Here is a 22,105-nt window from a genome sequence, read left to right as displayed (position 1 = left end):
ATGATCAAAGGCATGGAACATCTTCCCTATGAAGAGAGGTTGAGAGCGCTGAGGTTGTTCAGCTTGGAGATGAGAAGACTCCAAAGTGACCTTATTTGCAGACTTTCAATACTTAAAGGGCACTGATAAGAAAGATGGGGGGAACTTTTAAACCGGGCCTGTAGCAATAGGACAAGGGGTAGTGGTTTTAAACTAAGAGAGAAATTTAGACTAGATATCGGGAAGACATTACTCACTCTGAGGGTGGTGAGGTACTGGAACAGGTTGACCAGAGAGGTGGTTGAGACCCTACCTGAAGTCCTGCATTCAGTTCTGGAATCCCCGACATAAGAAGGATATGGAGCTGTTGGAACGGGTCCAGTGGAGGCTACAAGGACGATTTGAGGGCTGGAGCATCTCCCATATGAGGACAGGCTGAGAGAGTTGGGGTTGTTCAGCCTGGAGAAGGCTCTGAGGAGACCTTATAGCAACCTTCCAGTACCTGAAGGGGCTACAGGAAAGTTGGGGAGGGGCTGTTTGCAAGCACATGTAGGGATCAGATGAGGGGGAATGGCTGTAAATTGGAAGGGGGAAGATTTAGAATAGACATTAGGAAGAAATCCTTCACAATGAGGGTGGTGAGGCACTGGCACAGGTTGTCCAGGGAAGTTGTGACTTCCCCCTCCCTGGAGGTGTTCGAGGCCAGGCTGGATGGGGCTTTGAGCAGCCTGGTCTAGTGGGAGGTGTCCCTGCTCGTGTCAGGGGGTTGGAACTGGATGGGCTTTAACGTCCCTTCCAACCCAAACCATTCTGTGAGTCTGTGCATTTTGAAGAGTGAGGTGATTTGATGCACATCAAAACTTTTGGATGGTGACTGTTAATGTTGTTTACTGACCAGGACCCTCTATAAGGAGCTCTGGTACTTTTTGAGAAGACACATGGCATTAGGGGGTTATCAGAGCTTTGCCCAAAGTTCACTTCTTCATTTGCATCATTCTGGTCCCTATCTGCATCCGCACTTGGTGACCTGCGCAATAATCAGCTTTACGGGACAAACATAGGATTTCTGCCCCAAACTCGTATTCCAACGTGTGTATATTTTATACACGGAAAACAGTGTGACTTTAATTAACTTAGGAAATACATTGGAGCAGAAGGCTGCTATATGTAGGTTTTTAGCTCTATTTAATCTAATTATAGACACAGGCTCATAGATTTGAAAAGGTGAGAGTGTTCTATGGAACTGGATGGCCTTGAAGGTCCTCCTTAATCAAATCCACTCTGCCATTCTGAGCTGAGGTCCTGCTGGAGGGGCTGTGAGCAGCCTGAGCCGCTGCAGGGGGGCTGCACTGGGATGACCTGCAAAGCTCCCTTCCCAATCCAACCACCCCTGCACCCCACCATGCCGGCTCTCGCTCTGTCGCCCTCCACCCCTCGCAGTCGCTCCGCCACTCCGCCAGGGGGCGGCGGTTGGTGCGGGAGGGAGGGGCGGCGCTCTGTCTCTCGCTCGGGGGTCCGCGTCTCGGTGGCCGCACGGCTGGAAGGGGGCGGTGCTCTGTGTCTCGCGAGAGCCGTGTGTCGGTGCCCGCGCGGGGGCGGTGCTCTGTCTCTCGCCACAGCCGCGTCTCGGTGTCCGGGAGGCCGCGGCGGCGCTGGTGGAGGGGAGAGCCTCGCGCCGGGACCGGTGAGTGCGGGGGGGGAACGGGTGTGAGAGAGGGTGTATCAGAGTGTGTGTGTGTGTGTGTGTGAGAGAGAGAGAGAGTGTGTGTATGAGAGTGTGTGTGGGAGAGCGTGAGAGCGTGTCTGTGTGCGTCTCTGCGTGAGTGCGTGTGTCTGTGTGAGAGTGTCTGCGTGCATGTGTCTGTGCATGTGTCTGCAAGTGTGAGAGTGCGTGGCTGTGCGAGTGTGCAAGTGTGTGCTTCTGTGTCTTTGTGTGTCTGAGCGTGTATTTGCACGTCTCTGTGTATCTGCATATATTTGCGAGCGTGACTGTGCGTGGGTGTGTATGCGTGTGCATGTCTGCATGCTTGTGCATGTGTGTGTGAGAGCGTGCATGTCTGTGTCTGTGTGCACACAAGTGTCTGTGTGTGTCTATGTGTGTGAATGTGCAAGCCAGTTTGTGTATCTCTGCGTGTCTGTGAGTGCATGTGTCTGTGTGTATCTCTGCGTGTCTGTGAGTGCATGTGTCTGTGTATGTGAGTGTCTGCAAGTGTGAGAGTGTGTGTGCGTCTGTGTCTTTGTGTGTGTGAATGTGAGTGTGTATGTGCACGTCTGTGTGTCTGTGCTTGTGTTTGTGAGCGTGACTGTGCATGGGTGTGTACGCGTGTGCATGTCTGTGCATGCTTGTGCGTGTCTGTGTGTGTGAGAGCGTGCATGTCTGTCTGTGTGTGCGCACAAGTGTCTGTGAGTGTGTATGTGTCTGTGTGTGGATGTGCATGCCAGTTTGTGTTTGTATCTCTGCGTGTCTGTGTGAGTGCATGTGTCTGTGCATGTGTGCAAATGTCTAGACGTGTGTGTGCATTTGTCTGAGTGAGTGTGCATTTGTGTCTGAGTGTGTGTATGTGCGTGCATGTATTAGTGTGAGTGCATGTGACAGTGTCTGTGTGTCTGTGCATGTGCCTGTCTCTCTGTGTGCATATCTGTGCATGCCTATCATGTGTGTTCATGTGTCTGTGTCTCTGTGCGTGCATATCTGTCTGTGTGAGTGTTTCTGTGTGTTTGTGTGCCTGTGTGTCTCAGGGTGTGTGTGCCTGCCTATATGCCTCTGTGTGTGTGTGTGTGTGTCTGTGTTATGTATGTGTATCTCTTGTGCGTGTGTGTGTCTGCGTGTGAGCGTGTGTTTCTGTTTATGTGTCTTTGTCCCTGGGCATCATTTGTGTGTTGGGCAGGGACACCTCGGGCTGGATCAGGCTGCTCAAAGCCTCATTCTGATCCAGGAAGTAGTTACTGTAACAAAAACCAGAATATTTTGATTTCAGTTAAAATAGAGTTAAGATTGCATCCAAGTAACTGTATTTTTTGAAGTTAGACAAAATGTCCTTCTTCTAGCATGTTTTTTTTAATAGCATGTTTTTTTCAAATAGTGTTTTTCCAGACACTGTTGCGCTCTTTGTCTTTTGGAGATTATAATTATAGTCTTGCGTTCGGTGTGATCTGTGCTGAACAGATATCTCTTCTGGAATCACTTCTGTTTGCAGTCCTTCCCTGTCTCAAATGCAAGGTCAAGCAGACCTGGAGCCAGCTCCAAATTAGCAAGAGGTTTGACTGTTGTGAAGTTCATGATAACAATATTGATGCTTGGAAAGTAATAGAATATGGGTAAGATTTCTAGGAAAATTTATATATATAGATGTAAATGGGAAATACATCCTGTAAACAGAATCTGCACATGATTGACGGATATCACTCCCTCGTGTTGCCCAGGCCTGATTAAAGGATGAATACATTTTAAAACTCCAAAACGAGTCTTACAGACTTGATTTGCTGGCATTTTTGGTGTCAATCCAGCCTGGCCTTGAACCCCTCCAGGGATGGGGCATCCATGACTTCTCTGGACAACCTGTGCCAGTGCTTCACCACCCTCGTGGGAAAAATTTTCTTCCTAATATCTCATCTGCATCTCCCCTCTTTCAGCCTAAAACCATTCCCCTTGTCCTATTCTTGCACTCCCTGATAAAGAGCACTTCCTCGCCTTCCTGTAGTCATAAGGTGAACCCTGCTCTGGCAGCCTGGCTCAGCTTGGGCAGAGAATTAAATCCTGCAGTTGAGTGCACTGTTTTTTTTTTTTTTCTACTGAACTCGCTTTCTTTTTGTGCCTGGGAGCAGCTCAGCTGCCAGCATTCTGAACTGAGGTGCCAAACTCTTCTGTCAGCAGCTGTGGTTTTGTAAAGGTTGCATAAGCAGTAGTGATCCGGGCTGGAAATGATCAAGAGTTGTGCACAGGGCTAAGTTATGGGTAAGGGGTTTTGAGCCACTTTCAGGGCTTTTGTTTGGCGGTCTTTTGGCATTAGACTCAATGTTTGTACTTGGAATTAAATGGAAAAGCTGACAGAGGAACAAAATGGACTTCTGTGGGTGGGGTTTAGGTACAGTATGCAGCCATGGAGTGGAAAAAAGCTTAACAGTCACTTAAAAAATACTGTTCCTTACTCTGCAAGTGCATAATGGTCTGTTGATGGATAAACATAGAACGTGGCCATGCTGATATGTTTTCCAAGGAGTTTTAAATGCAAAAGCCTGAAAGATTAGTTGTGTTGGTATAAAATCTGTGTGAGGTTAACAGCATGTCTTTTCCACTCTGGGATATCTACTTTGGCATTGTAACCATGACAGTGACTTCAGGCCTTCATATTCAGGTGTTTTGTGATTTTTACTTCTGTGGTGTACTTAAAAATAGACAAGCGATTGATGGAATAAAGTGATGATCAGCCTTCTTGTCTCAGCTGCACTGGTTGCTCATGACTCTTTGGAATCCAGACTGTGTAGATGTCTCAGGACTTGTGCTTTGTGCTCTGACCAGGCTCTTGTAGGGCTAAAGCAGGCTGAAAAGGCAGTTGCCTAGGTTCGGATCTGTGGCACAGATCCAGTGAAAACTACCTGAATTTTAGAAAATGTTCTACCCAAAATGTTTCTGTTATTCATTTTGTTGTTAATTTTGCTTTCTGTCTTACTGGGAACTGTTAGGGGTCATTTTTTCTGCATGTGGCTTACGAAGTACGGTGGTACACGCTTGTCTTGGTACAATAATCTCCCCAGCAGAAGCTCCACACAGATATTGGCTTGTGATGTTGGTGCTGCACTGTGTGAAGCGCTCGTTGTGTTGGGATGTAAGTGGAAGTTTGTGAGATTTGGCTGCTGTACTTACAGTACTTCACTCCCTGACCACAGCTCCCATGGACCTAATTTGGGACAGTTGCTTAAGAGCAACTACTGTTTTTTTGGTGGGGTAAAATGGAAATGAAGAGGGATTTCAGTCCAAAACAGCCAGCTGGTTTAAAACCACATGAGGTCAGGTCGGAGACAACTTGGAACATCCTTAGCCTGCCAACTGAAAGACATCATTCCATATTTATCAATAGAGCCCATTTGAGGTGAGATTTGGTTCCCTTCAGAAGCTTTTCCCCAGCAGAGGGTCGGCGGGGCCATCTTTTTGCTTCACCATCCCTTTGGAATGGAAAACACAGGGGCAGCCGGGGATGGTCACGCTGAGAGCGAGAAGCCGGTAAAACCAGTTTTCTGATGGGCTGTTAGCAGATGCCAGACAAGGAAGGGCTGTGCCTCCTCCTCCTCCACTCCACAGCGACGTGGAGGTTAATTAAAGGCTAAAAAGAAATCATTGTTCTTCAGCAGTTTCTGACTTAGAAATAAAAGCAAGAGAAGACAAATTTTTGTCAGGGAGTGCAGGGATAGGATGAGAGGGAACGGTTTTAAGCTGAAAGAAGGGAGATTTAAATGAGATATTAGGAAGAAATGTTTTCCTATGATGGTGGGTGAAGCACCCAGGTTGCCCAGGGAAGTGGTGGCTGCCCCATCCCTGAAGGTGTTCGAGGCCAGCTCTGATGGGGCTTTGAGGCCCTGATCCAGTGGGAGGTATCCCTGCCCATGACAGGGGGTTGGAACTGGATGGGTTTTAAGGTCCCTTCCAACCCAACCCGTTCTGTGGGTTTGGATCCCGGCGGGGCGGCGCTGGCTGGGTTACCTGGCACAGCTTTTCTGTGCTGCCACATGCTGCAGTTCCCTGGGAGGCCCGGGGTGCAGGTCGCCCTTCATGCCCCCCCGGTGCTGACGTGCTGGCTGCCCCGATAAGGTGCCCACCCAGCGATGGGAGAGAGGAAAAGGGAGCAGCTCTGGGAGCGCGGCACTGCGGGGCTTCCTGTGCCTGCAAAGTATGTGCACATCCTGCTGGCACTGACGGCATCCCGGGATGCAGGGTGCCCATGGTGGGAAGCACTTCCACGCCATGGACATGGCCAAAGTGGTCTGTCCCCATGAGAGGCAACTGTGTTGTTGCTGCTGAGGGGGACCGGAATATCTCTTGCACTCCCAATGCCGTTTGGTGGGGATTGGAGAGCATGAAAATAGATCCCATCCCATCTCATCAAGGGGCTGGGCACAACTGGAGCGGTTCAGAGTCACAGGATAGGAGGGAGGAAATGGGAGCAGCTTTGTAAGCCAGAGTGTTTTCTGCACTCAGAAAGTAAGTGCACATCTTGCTGGCAGGGGGAGATCCTGGGATGCAGGTTGCCCATGGTGGGAAGCAGTTCCACGCTATGGACATGGCCGAAACAGTCTGTCCCCTTGCAGAGGCAACTGTGTTGTTGCTGCCGAGGGGGACCTCAACATCTCTTGCACTCCTAGTGCTATTTGGTGAGAATTGAGGAGCAAGGAAATAGATCTCATCCCATCTCATCCCGCCCCAGGGCACTGGGAACAGGGCTGGGTGCAGCTGGAGCAGTTCTGGATCACAGGATAGGAGGGTAGAAGTGGGAGCAGCTTTGTGAGCCAGAGAGAGTGCTGTCTGCACCCGAGAGTGCTTTCTGCGCCTAGAAAGTAAATGCACGTCCCACTGGCCTGGGGGGAATCCTGGGATGTATGTGGGGAGCAGCTCCATGTAATGGACATGGCCAAAGTGGTGACTCTGTGACTACCATCTGTCCCCTTGCAGAGGCAACTGTGCTGTTGCTCCCTAAGGGGACCTGAATATCTCTTGCACTCCCAGTGCTATTTGGTTGGAATTGAGGGGAAGGAAATAGGTGATTATCCCATTTGTTTTTGTTAGAGGCATTGCAGAAATGGAAAAGAAGGATGGATTTACTCTAATCCTCAGCCGTAGCGTTAGTTTTATTGGCTTATTTTTGATTAGGCATGAGAACAGCCATTTCATGAGTGTGGCTGGACAGAGGGAAGCAGCATTCCCTGTCTCTGTCTGCATTTTGGAAAGAGAACCTTGCCATCGAATGAAAAACCAGAAAAACAACAAATGCAAGTGTTTTCAGAGATCATTACAGTCTCGTGTGTGTTTCTTAATTTTGGACTCAGTCTACATTTGGACTTGGTGATTTAAGGTCTCTTCCAACCTAAGCAATTCAGTGACTGTGCCAGTATGAAGTTGCTCATGCAAAGTGTGCAAAAGTAGCATTTCTTCAGGATTGTGCCCAGTTCTCTAGTGGCGTAAATAAACCCAGAAATCACGTAACTGGCAATGCTGTCTGCTTTGGTTGGGGCATTTGTAGATACACAGCTTAACGTAATTTTCACAGAACTTTTTTAAGTACATTATACATTGTGTGAGCAAACATGGCATTTAGCCTTGGCAGGCTTTGCTCAGTTGTTACATAGAGTATGATGAACGAAATAATAAAGAGCAATATGATTTTCTTTTTTGTTTACTTTTGAGTATATGACAGCTTTTAGTATAGATAACGTCCTTGTTTTCTTGGCTGGGTGTATTTCTGCTTTTGCATTAATACTTTAAGACTGCATCAGGGAGCAAGGGGCTGCAGTCTGTACGGTCACGGGGCTTGGGAGTTGCAGGCTACGTACTTGCTGCGTGGTCATCTTGTCATGTTCAAAATACTCTCAGTTCCCTCCAGAGGAGTGGTAAAATCTATGAATATTTTAGATCCATACATGGTGCTTGCTTTAATTCTGCTGGAAATTTCCATAGCTGTCATTGCTCAAGGCGGGGTTTAAGTCAAATGTTTACTATGAATTTAAAGTCAGTGCTTCAGGAATCCCACGAAGTTGAAACTCTTTCTGTAACAAATTACCCACTGCTTAGGAAAAATGCTTATATCAATGCTTCCCATTTTTACTAAAGATCCATATTTAGTTTTTTTCCCCTTACTTGCAGAATCCTCACCAGTGTAACTTCTGTAGACATTCCCTGTCTGAGCCCCTTTTACTTGCGGATATGCTGAAGCTGAGCAAGTTACTACAGCTATGACCATAAGAAAGATAACGCTGGTGCTATGAGCTTCAGCTTTTGCAGCTGAGTAAAGTGTGATATGTGTACCAACACCTGGTTTTTCAGTTGATCAAACCATATTGGAATTTTCTCATTCATGGGAGCCAGTGGCTCTGGCTGAGCTGCTGAGCCATGCTCGAATCATCCCTTGGCTGCTGGAGCTTGCTGGCTGGACATAAAAGCAAGCAGAGGGTGAACGGCAGGAGAGGCTTGCCTAAGCTCCTGCGGTTAAAGCTGTTGTCAAATATCTGTTGGTTTTCCTGTGATTGAGCAAATCCTGTGGGCTGAGGCATTTAAGCAACAACTGTTGCTCCTGGAGAAAGCTTTATCTATGTTTAGAAAACTTGCATGGGTGTAGGGTCTTAGGGTTTTTTTTTTTGTTTACCATTACAGTGAAGTAGAGCAGATGGTTCTTCATATGATGCCCTTCCTCTTCTGTTAAGGAGGAATAGAAACTATTTTTCCATTGTGTTTTAGAAGCACTTCAAGAATGAGTTCACCACAGGATAGGAGTAGAAATTCCTGCAGCAGCGAGCCTCTGGCAAAGTGCCTTCAAGCAAAGAAGGACTTGGAAACAGCTATATCTGGAATCGTTAAAGCTGAACAACAGATTAAAGAAAACTGGCAGGAGGTAACTTAAAATTCTTTTAAAAAGATATTTTAATAACTAACGTTGTTTTCATTATTCCAGAGTACTTTTTATTATGATGATGGTCTGAAATTTTCCTGGAGACTTGCAAGTACCTTGTAGTGTGATTTGGTTCTGCTTTGATAAAGGCATTCCTGCATTACTAGGCGGGGCCCACAGTTTCCTAAAGCTGTTGGTTGAAACAGCAGAACAGAGAGAGACTGCAAATCATGTTTCTCTTTGATACTTCTCTAAAGGTAGCCTTGGAACTTGTACTGGCAGGAGCCGTGTGGTGCTGCGGATGACTGGGGTTGGTTTTTGAGAAGTAAATTGCTCCAAAAATACCACTGGTCTGTGACAAATGCAGCTTGGTAATTGGGGCAGCTCTATCCTGCTGTTTGACAGAGTTCTGGGAATGGTTGGTGTTACCTTGCAGGTGAAAGCAAAGATTCACAGCCACATCAGCCGCCACCTGGAGTGCCTGCGCAGCCGTGAGGTCTGGCTTTTCGAGCAGGTGGATCTCATCCAGCAGCTGAAGGAGGAGGCCTTGCAGCAGCAGGCGCAGCAGCTCTACTGGGTAAGAGCCCATGGTGAATTGCTGCACGAGTGTCTCTAAACTTTGTCCTTGCAAGTATTTTCTCAGTTTTAATGTTAGAAGCCAAAACGGTAACATGTTTTGTCTTCCATGCAGTACTTGGGACAATTCAATTGCCTGATTCATCAGCTGGAACGCTCCTATAGTAACGAACTAGCAAACCAGATCTCAGTTTGCCTAGAGAGGTAAATATATTTTCTGATGCAAGTTATAATAATTGGTATTTAGTTTGACTTAAAATTTAATCTAATTTTTTATTCTAATAAGAACTAACCGACGGTTTCTACACTTTTAATGGTTCCTAGAAATAAGATCTTTAAAGCAGTGTTTGATATGATTCCTCTCAGCTTTATCTTTGGTTGAAAAAGCAGGACCGTGACACGCAGGCGAGGTGCTCATTTGCGCAGATTATTTTAAATATTAGTTGTTGGTGGCAACTGAAGTGAGAAGAAGAAACTTGTATTTTGCTGGCTCTTTGTTCTGTTCTTTGTTTGTGTATAGGCATCTCTTTATGGAAGTATTAAAAGTCCTTTTGTTCCTTTATTCATACCAAGTCAGCTTGAAAGCCTTTTCATGAAACGCTGTACTGATTCCTAAAACGTGACAGAGGAGGATTGTAATTTAACTACTGTTGTATTCTTTCAGACTGGAAAATCTTACTCTTAAACCAGAGGAGTCCTCCATCCTGAATTTTGAGGCTGACACATCTTACCTTCGCCAGGCTATTACCTCCTTTGGTTCAATTAAAACGATGGTAAGCACCAAGACCTTCCTCGCTTGGAATACTTGAGCAAAAATAATCCCTTTTTTAGGCAGTAGTGTGGTATATTGCAAGTGACATTTCTACTTTTAGTTATAACTTGAATGGATCTTGTGTACAAGTCTGGTTTTAGCAGTGTGATGTACACTCAGTGGTTTAACAACTATTGCATGTAGTTATGATTTTGGCTGAGCTTAGAACTAGTTATGTACACATTATTTTAATATATTTTGGCAGAGACTAAGGGAGTGATGGTTGTATTCTTATTCTGTTGCAGAAACTGAAAAGTAATGTTTTTTTAGATGTTAATAAAAGGTTTTTTTAGATGTTAATAGTTCTACATCATAGATGACTTTCTGTGATATAGATATTTGGGATTCTTATGCAAGCAGCATATCTTCCATGTTATTGGAGATAATTCTCTTAAAGGAAGTGGACTGAGGGTAGTATTTTTGTAGTAAATCTCCATTCTGTTTTTAAATGTTGAGAAAACTGTTACTCACAAAGAACAGACCAGTTGGAACTGCACTTTACTTCTGCTTTATTGTAGAACTCATCCTAGAAACTGGACAAAATTGAGATTTAAATTAATTGTTACTTTTCTTCCCTTACAGCAAACCTCAGAGAGAGAGACAATTTCTCCTTGGTTCCCAGGGCAGAATTGTGGCCTAATGAACTGTGACCAGGTATGATTAAGACTTGTAGCTGCGTACCTTTAATTGCATTAAAGGAGAACTTGAGCACAATGCTAGGTTGCTTGAGTGATGACTTCTGTTTAAGAAGTTGAGTAGCCAGTAACGGTCGCTGTGATTATTGATCTGATGTTCTAGCTGGTCCAGGAACAGACATGCAAGAACACGCTATGAAAGTGAATTTGGGATGAGACTGTTTGGCAGAATTTTTCAATTGAATGGTCCTTGGTGTTGTCAAGTCAGGACTTGGAACTATCAGATTCCTTTTAATGCAGAAATTAATAGGAAATCTTATGTTGGGCTCTGCACAGAAACAGCATCAGTGAAGGAGGGCAGCAAATTAAGGACCTGTGGTCATCTGGAAGATTATGGCTGGGCTAAATGTACCCTAACTTTGTATTGTGGAAGTTTTGCCTTCCCTTTCTCGTCATTTTTGCTCTGAGGAGTCTGGGATCACAAAGCAATCTTATCAGTGCAGAGGCTTGAAGTCATAGAATGATTGGGCTTGGAAGGGACTTCAAAGCCCATCCAGTTCCAACCCCCCGTGCCATGGGCAGAGACACCTCCCACTGATCAGGTTGCTCAAAGACCCATCCAGCCTGGCCTTGAACCCCTCCAGGGATGGGGCACCACAGCTTCCATGGGCAACCTGTGCCAATGCCTCACCACCCTTACAGGAAAACATTTCTTCCTAATATCTCATCTAAATCTCCCCTCTTTCAGCCTAAAACCGTTCCCCCTTGTCCTGTCACTGCACTCCCTGATGAAGAACCCTTCTCCAGCTTTCCTGGTGCCCCCTTTCAGTACGGGAAGGCTGCTATAAGGTCTCCCTGGAGCCTTCTCTTCTCCAGGCTGAACAAGCCCAACTTTCTCAGCCTGTCCTCATATGGGAAGTGCTCCAGCCCTTGGGTCATCTTTGTGGCCTCCTCTGGACTCGCTCCAGCAGATCCACATCCTTCCTTTTTTGTTAATTGGAAGGGACTGGCTTTTTTTTGGTTCAGAAATACTGATGCCTGGTGAATGCCTGTTTTGCTGTTCACCATAGCTCATCTTAGCAATTAGACTTTCTCATAACCAAGAACGTTCTTTCTCAGCAGAAAACACTGTGTGGGACAGTGAGTGCCTCGCTTGCTGACTGGTTACTGGGAAGCAAACCTGTGGCTGTTCGCCAGGCTCCGTACGTTCCCAGCACCAATCTGGAAGACTGGGTTACACAAAAATGTGTCTCGGAGCCCAGCCAGGTAAGCTTTTTGTGCACTAACTTAGCTTTTAGTGAAGGGAAGAATACAGTATCGGATTGCAGGTGAAATATGGTGGGAATTAAACCATCTCTAATTCTCTGCCTCATGTTCAATTTTGCACTTTCTGTCAGAATGCTCCAAGCTGTAACTGCGCAGTTACCAAACATTGTCTTTTAGTGTTAACAGATGCATTTCAATGTGTCTTTACTAGGATTTGAGCTCCTCCAAACTCTGTTATTTTGAGCAAGCCTGGGGAAATCTGAAAGATTTGGAAAACTGGCTCCTGCAGAACCAACAGTGTGATGTTACTGGGAAGACAGACTCTGCTGGCCGCAAGGACTCCACCTCTACTCTCGACTCATCCTTTTCCACTATCGAAAAGGTGGAGGACTTGGAATCCCTTGGACAAGAAGAGATGGACCTTTCTGACTGGCTGCTCACTCCTGACACAGCAAATAGAATTAGTGCTTCAGATGGGAAATGGAAGTATGAATTCAAACCTTTTAGGGAAGAATTCAATTTGAATGATTGGCTCCTCAAAGCTGAAACATGTACCAGCTGTCTCGGCAGCCAGGTCAAAGGTGTGGAAATTGAGAACCTGGGAAATTTGAAGTGCCTGAATGAGCATCTGGATGGAAAGAAATCGCCCACTACGTCTCCTGTAAACGCTTGGCTTCTTCATCCCCAGGCCCCGTTTAAGGTGGAAGATGTGTGCAAAGCTAATGAGCTGTGTGCCAGCTTTTCAGAGTGTGTGTGTGATGAAAACTGTGGAAAAGAGGCTCTGTGTAAATGGCTTCTGAAGAAAGAAGGGAAGGATAAAAATGGAGTTCCGGTCAGCCAGAAAGAGATACCAAACCCTGAGCAGGAGAAGACAAAGTCTGCTGCCAAAACCTGGCTGAACCCCGTGCAGCAGCTCACAGGGGAACCCGTTAGTGCAGAGAAAGCGGATTATTCGGCAGAGATTGCAGAGCCCTGGAAAGTATTGCTCGAAAGGCCTCTGACAAGCTGGCTAGCCAAGTCTGAGCACAAACCAGAAAGTGCAGAAGAAAAGGCCAGTAGGGAAAAAGCAGATAATAGTTTCACGAGTCCTTCCCTAGGCTTCCTGGCTCCATTCCAGCTCCCCTTGAACATAAACAGCTGGGTGCTGACCTCAAACAACCTAGAAAATGCAAACCCGCCTCCAGCAGAAGATAAATGGCTTCTGCGCAAGAAAGCACAAGTGAGCATGCTTTTAAGTTTTTGCTACAGTTGTGTTTTAAGCCAATGTGCCAAGTTTATTGTTTTGCTCAATTTAATGCCTGCCTCCTAAACACATAGCTCTTTTGGATACTGCTGATTGACAAATTCTAGGTTTCTTACTTAGCTCTTTTAATGATTTCTGTGATTATTACTTAGTTACTTAAGTAGATTAGACCATCATTTAACACAAAAGAAGTTAATTTTGAAGTATAGCTAGTCCGCTAAACGAAGAAAGTACTTGGCTCCAAGGCTCAGAAGTCAGCTTTGTTTTCTTTGTGAGTGCTTGACTGAATTTTGAAGATGCATCAGAATATATTTCTGTTTGGAGATCTTAAGTAACTAAGGTGACTTCTTTTCCAGGACTTTGGCCTTCCTACAGTCTGCGACATTTTTGCCTGTATGAAACTCAGTGGAGATAAAGAAAAATGGCTGTATCGGACCCCTTTGCAGGTAGGAAGGACAGTATGCGTTACAGCAGCTGAGCCCAAATGTCACTCAGCAGTACAGAATACAGATGATGGCAGCTAGCTGTCGTCTTCAGAGTCCTCTGTAGATAACATTCACCAGCAGGGTGATTATTCGCCCCCCCGTAAACCTTTCTAACAGCTTAGACCATTCTGTTCTTTTTATTATACCTCCTTTTCTGATTGCAAGTCAGGGAGGGAATTACTTACATTCTTGATTAAATCGCTCTTCAACTAATTGTTTCTCAACAAAACCTTGGTAACTTCTGCTGTAACTAGAACGTGCAATTAATGTCTAAATTTCTAGGCAGCTTCTTTCTTATCTCAGTAGCATGTTTACAGCTGGCATCCAGTTTCTCCTCTCAGCCAAGATAACTCTTTATCATTGTTTTTGAATTTCATGAAAAAAGTCCTCCTTAGGTGGTTTAACATGAAACCCGAAAATGCAAGAAACTCTGTTCTAGGAATTATTTCAGTATGATTTTCTTTCCCCTCAGGGTGTCCTACACATTTTCTTCCCAAAAAATGTTGCTTTCTGTTTATCAGAGAGTATAACCGTATTTAAATTTGTTTAGATGTGAAGAAGTGGAAGTGTTGAACTCATCCCCTTCCTGCTGATCAATCGCACACCACGCTGAGTGACTGCAGCCAGCTGAATCCTTGTGTTTGTGTTTGGCCATCTGCTTTTTCTTCTAAAATTATAACAAACAGAAAGATTACTCGTGTAACAGAGTTGAGGTGCTGAAGATTTCTTTTTGTTATGATTAATCCTCAAATGTAAGCCCACTGAGCATAAGCAATCTGATACTAGAGAGGTGTTAGTAAATTCCTGTCTGTTATGGGTCTACATGAATCTTCTTTAATGGGTTGTCACTTCAAGTACGTCGAAGCCAGTGCAAGTACAAAGCAAAATTTCCCCGGTGCTGTGAAATATCCACCTTTGGCAGTGACTTTTGAAGCACTGCCATTTCTTTCAGCTGCTACAGCTTTGTCATGGGTTGGGTTCCAGCTGGGATTGCAACATCACTTAGGCTGTCTCGGGAAGCAGTTTCTTTTATTGAGCAGTTGCTAACTTCGAAGGTTTCATTTGTGTCCTGTATTGGTGCGCCTCCTGGCTGAGTGTGTGGATGTCTGGGTTTGGAAAAAGGCATGCATTTATGGGAGTGGACACATGGCAGGAGACTGGGAACTGAGCTTTGAATGAAAACTTTCTGATTTTTTAGCCATTCTGAGAACAGGGCAGGGTGTTAATTCACCTGTGTCAGTAGATCAGCACCTGCAATGTCCGCAGCATTTAGTGACTTTGGATTTCATGGAAAAAGCTGTGAGATAAACTGTGTTTCTGCTAGTTTTAGACAATTCAAAATGAATTTCTGCTGACTAAACCACCAGTAGCCACATAATATTTAAAGGTAATATTTCGTCACATCAATGTTGTGCTGTTTAATTGGGAAACGCTAATTCAGCAAACTGTGGCTTCCACTGATCCATTTTAAAGATATATAAGCTGTGGATTCTCGTGTTCTGCATATGAAGGTGGGGTTGAGTAACTGCTTTCTGTAGCGGTGGAGGGAACAGGAGTGATAAGTCTTTACCATTTTGAGCCTGTGGGAAGGAGGGTGGAGATGCGAGATGGAAATGTGAATCATACCTGTCAGCTTGCATGAAAAACTGTGAAGTTAATGTGGTTTCTGGTGCAGCTTCTACTCACTTAAATTGCTCTTATTCTATAAGAATAGCCTCCCCTCATCCCCAAAGCCTGTCTGGGAATAAAAGTGACTTCAGTTCTTCAAAACACTGTAAAAAAAAAATATTAGCCAGACCCAACCTCAGTATCCCTGCAGTGTCAACAGGTTCCCAGCCGGTAGAACCTGTGCCTTTCGTTAAAAGGTAGTTTTCAGTCTGAGCACAGGACGCTGCATATGTGAAGTCAGACCTCTCGGGGCTTCCCATCAGCAGGCAGCTTGAGACTTCCATACAGTCATGGCTGGGGCTTTCTGCTGGAAGCAGGAACATGGTTTTGGAGTCCACATGCCCTTTGCCCGAGTCTGTGTTGCTGCCTGGGAAAACTGCAACTGTGACCAGCTCCGGTAACAGCCTAATTGATTAGCAGTTGAACCTAATGAAGACTACTGACGTGCAGCCCACCTCTTACACTTCCCTGTAGCTGTCATTGTGTGCTACTTTGTCAGTTTATTACGCGCCTTTAAGACCTGGGCCATGTATTTCTTCCCTCACTCAACTGACTCATCACTAATTCATATTTATGTACAACATCGATTAGTCTTTTCCATTAAAAAATAATTGCAACCAAAGGGTGTGTTGTGTCTTCTTTGCAAGGCGGTTAACAATGCTGGGCTATGTTGCCTGGCGTTCACTTGTCTGGATGCCGATGAAGCTGTGCTTCCATCCCTCTAGTGGATTCCTGTGCTGTAGTTCTGTGTTTCACCACTCCCTGCAGCGTGTGGAGCTGGCAAAGCCAGGAAACCCTGGCGCCAGAACACACCGAACGGACAACTTTGTTCTGCCCAGCACCACCAGCCCCTGAACACAGGGCTGGGATGGCCGGTGCCGCTGCTGGAGGAAATACAGATTGAGACAAAGTGGTGTTTGTTTCTTCTTGCTGTTGTGTACTTAAGGGGGATTTCTGGATTTTGGGAGCTTTCAGTCCTCCCATGGCTGTAGAACGTCTTTGGTCTGGCTACACAAGTGGAAGTTTGCTCTTCTCTGGCTTTTCTGCTGTTTGAACATCAGAGTCTGCATGGTTTTTTCCTCCTTGGAGGCTTTTCCATTCCTTTAACCTCCAGGCTGCGTTGTACCATTAAGAGGACTTTCTCAGGGGTCAGCATGGAGCTGGGCCTGGCAGCCTCTCACCCACACCACCTCTTTCATGGGGGGTGCACGCACACAGCTATTCTAAGTGGAGTGGAGGCGCGTTGTTGGATGCAGCCACGTGGTGAATTTGTGGACACGCATCATGAATGTTTAGCTTTCAAAGACGGGGAACAAAATACCTATAGTCTTCCAAAGACAAGGAGGACAGAACAGCAGGAGCTGAAAATGCCATTGGTGGCTTCTCAAACACTGGGAGACCTTTGTTTGAACAATCCAAGATTATCAGATTGGTGCCTTGTACGGAGGAAGGATTAATTCCACCTCTCTCCCTCCCTGTGGAGTTGGAGTGGTTACCTCCCCCTTCTGCCTTAGCTGAGTTTCTGTAACGAATCCTGCAAACATACTTCTGTGCAAAGTAACCACAATGCTTTGTGATTACACCACGATCGTCTTGGTGCAAGGACAGAGCTTCTCGGCTCCTCTCAGGCAGGGGACTCTCAGCAAGCTGGGAGCGCGCCTAATGCATCCCTGTCTGAGAGCTTCTGTGGGCAGTGAGGACGGGTGCCCCAGACCTCAGTGAAGAGGGAAAGGCAGTGCTCGGCAGCTTCTGATGGCAGCAGCACAGGCTGTGGCACAGCGTAGGTGAGCAAAGCAAATTGCCATTTCCTTTATCAGCCATGCATGGAGCCCCGGGGAAATCTGTCACAATAGCCAGCACTGCTGTGGAGCCTTTTTAAGCAAAGGACAAGAGGGCATGAGTGGCAGCAGCCGCATCCTTCCCTCACGAGAACCTGTTTGCAGGGCTCCTGGGCTGCCTTGGGCTCCAGCCGGCTGTGGTGCAGGGCAGGCAGCCGATCGCACAGCAGAGACGCCAGCGGGGAACACACGGATGCTGTGAAAGTACCAAAAAGGGCAGTGGTTCCCTTTGGTGCTCCTGCAGCGCCCGGCAGGCACCAGCACAGGACAGGAGTCACAAAGCTCCTAGCACAGCACTTTTCCTACCTAGAATGTATAAGCACAGGGGGAACCTTCCATTAATGCACAAACCAGGATTTCCTCCAGTCCTTTTTCAGTCCTGGATTAGATCAGGGGAAACATGGGCTGTGAACACTGGATCATTTTTCTACCCTAAAATACATTTCAGCTTCTGCTTCAAGGGGGAAGGTGGAGATTCCTTCCACGTGACCAGTGATTTTTCAGCAAATTCCCCCAGCTGTCAGAGAAGTTCCCTGCTGGCAGGGAAGGGTGTAAGCGGTTTGCCTGCCTCTTTTCCAACAACTACACAAAAGCTGCTCTATGAGATCCAAAAAGCTTTCACTATACCCGTTGTGCGACTCCCTCACTTGCTGCCACAGCGCAGAACCTGCCTCAAGCGCACCAGCACAACGACATGAGTGGCACTGCCAGAGGAGAAAACACTGTTCTTCAGCATGGCCAAGCTCTCCCATGCTCCCAGTTGTGCAACAGCACAAGGTAGGGCTAGAACTCGCCTGCCAAATCCTGCTTGTAACTTGCTTTCACTTCCTTTTATTCCTGTTGAACTCATACACTGTGGGTGCTTTAAGTAACACCTTTATACTGATCATTCACTGTGAAACTGTGAACACATAAGTCTTGACACAGAACATTGTGAAGATGTACTTAAGAACCCTTTCGCCCCCCTCACTGCTGCCTGTGTGCTGGCTGTTTCACAGCTCAAGCTACGGATGGCTCCACATACAACTGGGTTATGAACTAAAGCATTTAATAGCCCTAGAGACAAAGCTATTTTAGAAATATACACTCAGCTCTGCCCCTGAAGCAAGCAATTCCATGAAACTTGAGGTCACTGCACACCAGATAATGTGCCGAGTTGCCTCAAGAGGCAGCCTCGCCTGAAAGTTGTGGCAACTTTGAGCTTAGAAAAGCTTGTTCCTGCCCTGCTTCCTTCACAGCTGTTCCACTTCAATGACGGGCAGAGCTCTGAGGTCATAGTTCAAGTCCTGAAAAAGTCTCTAGAAAACTTATAATATACACTGCAAAGTTCCTTGTGCTTAAAAAGCACTGAGCCCCCAAGGCAGCTATCGATCCCTCATCCAGCATTGCCAAGCATGCAGGAGTCGTTTCAGTCCGACTAACAGTGACCAAGAAACACAGGGTGGAAAGGAACTCACTGATGCCACTGGAGAGAAAGAGCTCAGGAAAAGTGCATGCGTTTTCCTTATGTCCCACATGATAGTGCTGTGCAGCTAGAGCCCATGGCACCTTTCTTTGGTGGTAGAGCCCTCAAAAAAGGCCCGCTAGGTCTAGCTCTAGCAGCACAACAGTAACATGCAGCCTGCTAAAAGACAGTGGAATATCAGGCTTAATAAGAAACAGCATTCACAAAGGTGAAAAAGGCCCAGTTCTTTCCCTTTATGCTCACTCTTGTTGAGTGCTGGTATAAAGCATCCATTTTGCCCTGGTAGCCAAGCAAGCCAATTGAGTTCAGCTGTGAAGGCTCGTTAGCTGGAGGACTTGCTCTATAAAAAGCTGGTCTTAGGGGTTGCCTTATCCTTAAGAGGCTTCTTAGAAGAGCTGCTGCTTTTTAGAGGAAGGTAAGTGCTACTGCTTTCTTTCTACTATACTTCTGTTGTTATTTTGTTGGGTGTGATGCCAGTTATCAAGAGCTATTTCAGCAGAGAGACCTCAAAGTTAGCTCCTGTTCTGCATTAAGTTATCTACTGAGTAGGAACTTTATTGTTTTAGCCTTGCCCTGCCTTCACACTCAGACTTGTTTAATTATTTAGAAACTGAAGATATCGGGTTAGCTCTAGGTTAGCTCTAATTGTAGAACTAATTAATAACTTACTGTTTAATTTACCTGCCAGCAATGCTTGGGAAGCGGTTCAATTTTAACACTGGAAGTGGTGTAGGTTCATCCCGTCTTCACTCTGTCAGTAACCTACAAATATTACTTGGGGGACAAAGCTTATCGCCAATTAAAACGTCTTTAACAGGCAATGAGAGGAGTGTTTACACTGCTTGGTTTCTAACTGTTGGCTAAACAAGGTCTGAGATCCTGGAGCACCCCAGTGTTTCAATAATCCAATGGCAGCTGCTCTGCAACAGCAAATGTACCTTGCCCAGAAACAACCAGTTCCTTACTGGTAAGGAAGTAAGGGAGGGAGTTGCGCCCTGGTACGCCTTGCTGTCACCCCACAACAGGAGACAATCGGCCTGCTTGTTCACTTCTCCTCACCCCGACTTCACCAGGATTTTATCACATCAGTCCTTCAAAGAAGAACAGTAAATAAAGAGTTGCTGGATGCAGCGCACTTTTGTCTTATCAGGAGTAGGAACAGTAAAACATAGAGAAGGTATTGCGTTAAGTGCCACCCTCTTTATTAATGATGATGCCCCTCAATACAGCCTGCCCCGTGCTGTCAGAGTAACGAGCCCTGCCCTGTGCTGGCTGCTACTGAAGGCGCCCGCTGCCCGGGCGCTGGCTGGGTGAGGCGAGGTGAAAGAGTGCAGGGAATATGGACACAGACTTTATTACCCAGCATGACCGCTCTAGTACACGCAACCAAACAAACCTGGTAGTGCAGCAGGTACAGCTATGGGACTCGAGCACGCCTCGTAGCTCTGGCCCAGGGCTAGTGGTGAGCGTGTAGGGAGATTCTAGCTTGGTGGCCACTGCTCACTTGCAGGTCCAACAAAAAAATCACTGCCTCCAGCAACTGGCTGGCAGAAAGAAAAGAGCCAGTCCAGCTACATGGCATCAAGAGGTTCCTCCCAGCAGCTTCTTTCAGTTTCCCACTAATTGGAAATAAAATAAGAAGGGACACCAGACAGATCTCACAGCTGGTTTGATTGGTGACTGTGCAAGCATGTCCTTGTCCAGCGCTGGCTGCCCTGCTCAGAGGGACTGCCGGGCAACGGAGCCCTTCAGATGCTCCCAGTTGTTATAGAGAGCGTAGAGCCCAGTAAGCGTCAGCCCCACAACACCTCCTCGTGCTATCCCACGCATTCCAGCTGAAAAAGAAAAACAGATTAACACCCATTAAAGTTAAACCTGAGGAAAAGGTCAGCTACAGCAACTTCCAAGATGCTGCTGAAATCTAGAGGCCTCTTAACAAAGCACAGTTTTTCTTTTTGAATGACTTTCTAGAAAGAGTACCTGTGCTAACTCTGCCCTCCCCTTCATCATGCTGCCAGGCTCAAGAAAGGTCACTCCTGACCTTGGCACTAATTCTGTGGTAGGAATTCCTCTTGCACTGTTAGCACTGCTGCCTGAGTGAACTCCTGCAGAACATGCAAAGCAAGGATGGCTCTTCCCAAGTCCTACTTTGTCTATTGCATCTGTCCTCAAAGCAGGCGTTTACAGGCAAATCTGATCTCTTTCTGCTTTAAGAACTCCTCCATTAGGAGTTCAGATGAGGCACAACAATGACGCTTGTCAGTTTTGGTAAGGAGGTTTGGAGGAAAAAGAGAAAGGGTGGCAGGGACATAGGTGAATATAACACCAGCTGAGGTGGATGTGACCTTGAGCTCCAGAGACTCATGAGAGCCATCACACAGAACTCTGCACTGCTTTTGAGCGTCGGGAATGTTAAAACCTTTTGGAAAAAATAAGTAGCTGAAAGGGATTAACTGGCAAGAATTTCACAGGGCATGCATTGAAAAACTTTATTCTTGCTAATATTAATGTTTCAAATTGGCATATGATGGCAAAAATTGAGTCACACAGGCAATAGGGAAAAAAATGTACTTTTTCAACTGCTCACTGAAGACTCAAGGCTCCTGTGAGCTGTGAAGGTAAAAATACAGGACAACTTTGGCTGTTCTTGGCAGCCAGTGCACTTGGCTGGAGCCAGGAGCCGGATGGCATTACTACTCCACTCCATCCATGTGAGCACTGCAGTATACTTAGGGGAGAAGTAGAGACTTCTGTTTCTTGGATTAAACAGCACCACGTTTCTGTTCCTCAGTAGTAGGCAGTGCCTCGATAAAGCTCCCAAAACATAGTATAAATGCACAGGAACACCTGAGAGCATGACCCTCAAGACTAGGAAAAACCTCACTGAGTTTGATTCTGCAATGTTTGCCAATCCCAGATGAAGCAAGTTAGATAATGTGTACAGTGTATAGAACAAGGCCAGTTTCTGCTCACAGCTAGGCAAAACCTGCCAAATTTATTGTAAAGCTGACAGTGGAATTCAGGTTCCTTGAAATTGGAGAGGAATGTATCTCAATTTGTGCAAGTTTTTTTTTTTTCCTTTATGGGTCATAAAGCTGTCTGAGAATTGCATTTGGGCTCGTAGTAGGGCAAGGAGCTGTTGGCGTCAGCTAGACTGAGACAGCACTACCTGAGCTGAAAGATTAAATTGATTCCATTGGAGTTGTTAAAGCTACTCCCATTGCCCAGGCACGTAACGAAACCAAGCAGGTGCAGAAGTGATAGCAGAAGTTGGACTTTGTACAGGAGATCATGTCTACCCACGGCTTCTAGAAGTGTCATTGCCTAGGTGCGATGACTCTGGAAGCTTTTGGGATGTAAGCCCAAGTTCACTGCCTCAGCTGTTGAGAACCCAACAGCTCTAAGGAAAGCAATACCATTTATGCACCTCTGTGCCCAAACTGGTAGTTAGGAATGTGAATATAGACTTCTATTTTTTGACAATTCACCCTGAAATTGTTGCACAAAAAGCTTTTCACATGAAGGGGTTGCAGCTGGGTACACAG

The 22,105-nt window shown here is 46.1% G+C and overlaps 2 protein-coding genes across 3 annotated transcripts in view; one reads left to right on the top strand and one right to left on the bottom strand.

The window, feature by feature from the left end:
- Positions 1 to 1,530: 1,530 nt before the first annotated feature.
- On the top strand, positions 1,531 to 14,277 carry NCOA4 (nuclear receptor coactivator 4). 2 transcript variants are annotated; one of them, XM_054071873.1, is made up of 10 exons: positions 1,531 to 1,663; positions 8,423 to 8,576; positions 9,010 to 9,150; positions 9,265 to 9,353; positions 9,814 to 9,922; positions 10,543 to 10,614; positions 11,718 to 11,861; positions 12,073 to 13,080; positions 13,461 to 13,550; positions 14,140 to 14,277. In XM_054071873.1, exons 2-10 carry the CDS (start codon positions 8,436 to 8,438, stop codon positions 14,143 to 14,145), a joined length of 1,800 nt encoding a protein of 599 aa, XP_053927848.1. In that variant the 5' UTR covers positions 1,531 to 1,663; positions 8,423 to 8,435; the 3' UTR covers positions 14,146 to 14,277. The 2 variants fall into 2 exon arrangements, with proteins under 2 accessions (XP_053927848.1, XP_053927847.1); XM_054071872.1 differs by having other exon boundaries at positions 11,715 to 11,861.
- LOC104065085 (mitochondrial import inner membrane translocase subunit Tim23) overlaps positions 14,083 to 22,105 on the bottom strand; it is a 24,321-nt gene continuing 16,298 nt past the window's right edge. The window contains exon 7 of the mRNA XM_054071874.1: positions 14,083 to 20,395. Within this exon, the coding sequence (XP_053927849.1) occupies positions 20,280 to 20,395 (116 nt within the window). The 3' untranslated portion in view covers positions 14,083 to 20,279. The remainder of the gene's footprint in view (positions 20,396 to 22,105) is intronic.

The sequence above is a fragment of the Cuculus canorus genome, chromosome 7 (genome assembly GCF_017976375.1).
Source record: "Cuculus canorus isolate bCucCan1 chromosome 7, bCucCan1.pri, whole genome shotgun sequence".
Classification (NCBI taxonomy): Eukaryota; Metazoa; Chordata; class Aves; order Cuculiformes; family Cuculidae; genus Cuculus; species Cuculus canorus.
This window is presented reverse-complemented; position numbering and strand designations above follow the sequence as displayed.

Coding starts and splice junctions, on each gene's coding strand:
- NCOA4 (XM_054071872.1), top strand. CDS start 8,436: ATGAGTTCACCACAGGATAGGAGTAGAAATTCCTGCAGCAGCGAGCCT. Junction 9,923..10,542: donor TTGGTTCAATTAAAACGATG/GTAAGCACCAAG, acceptor CTTCCCTTACAG/CAAACCTCAGAGAGAGAGAC. Junction 11,862..12,072: donor GTGTCTCGGAGCCCAGCCAG/GTAAGCTTTTTG, acceptor TGTCTTTACTAG/GATTTGAGCTCCTCCAAACT.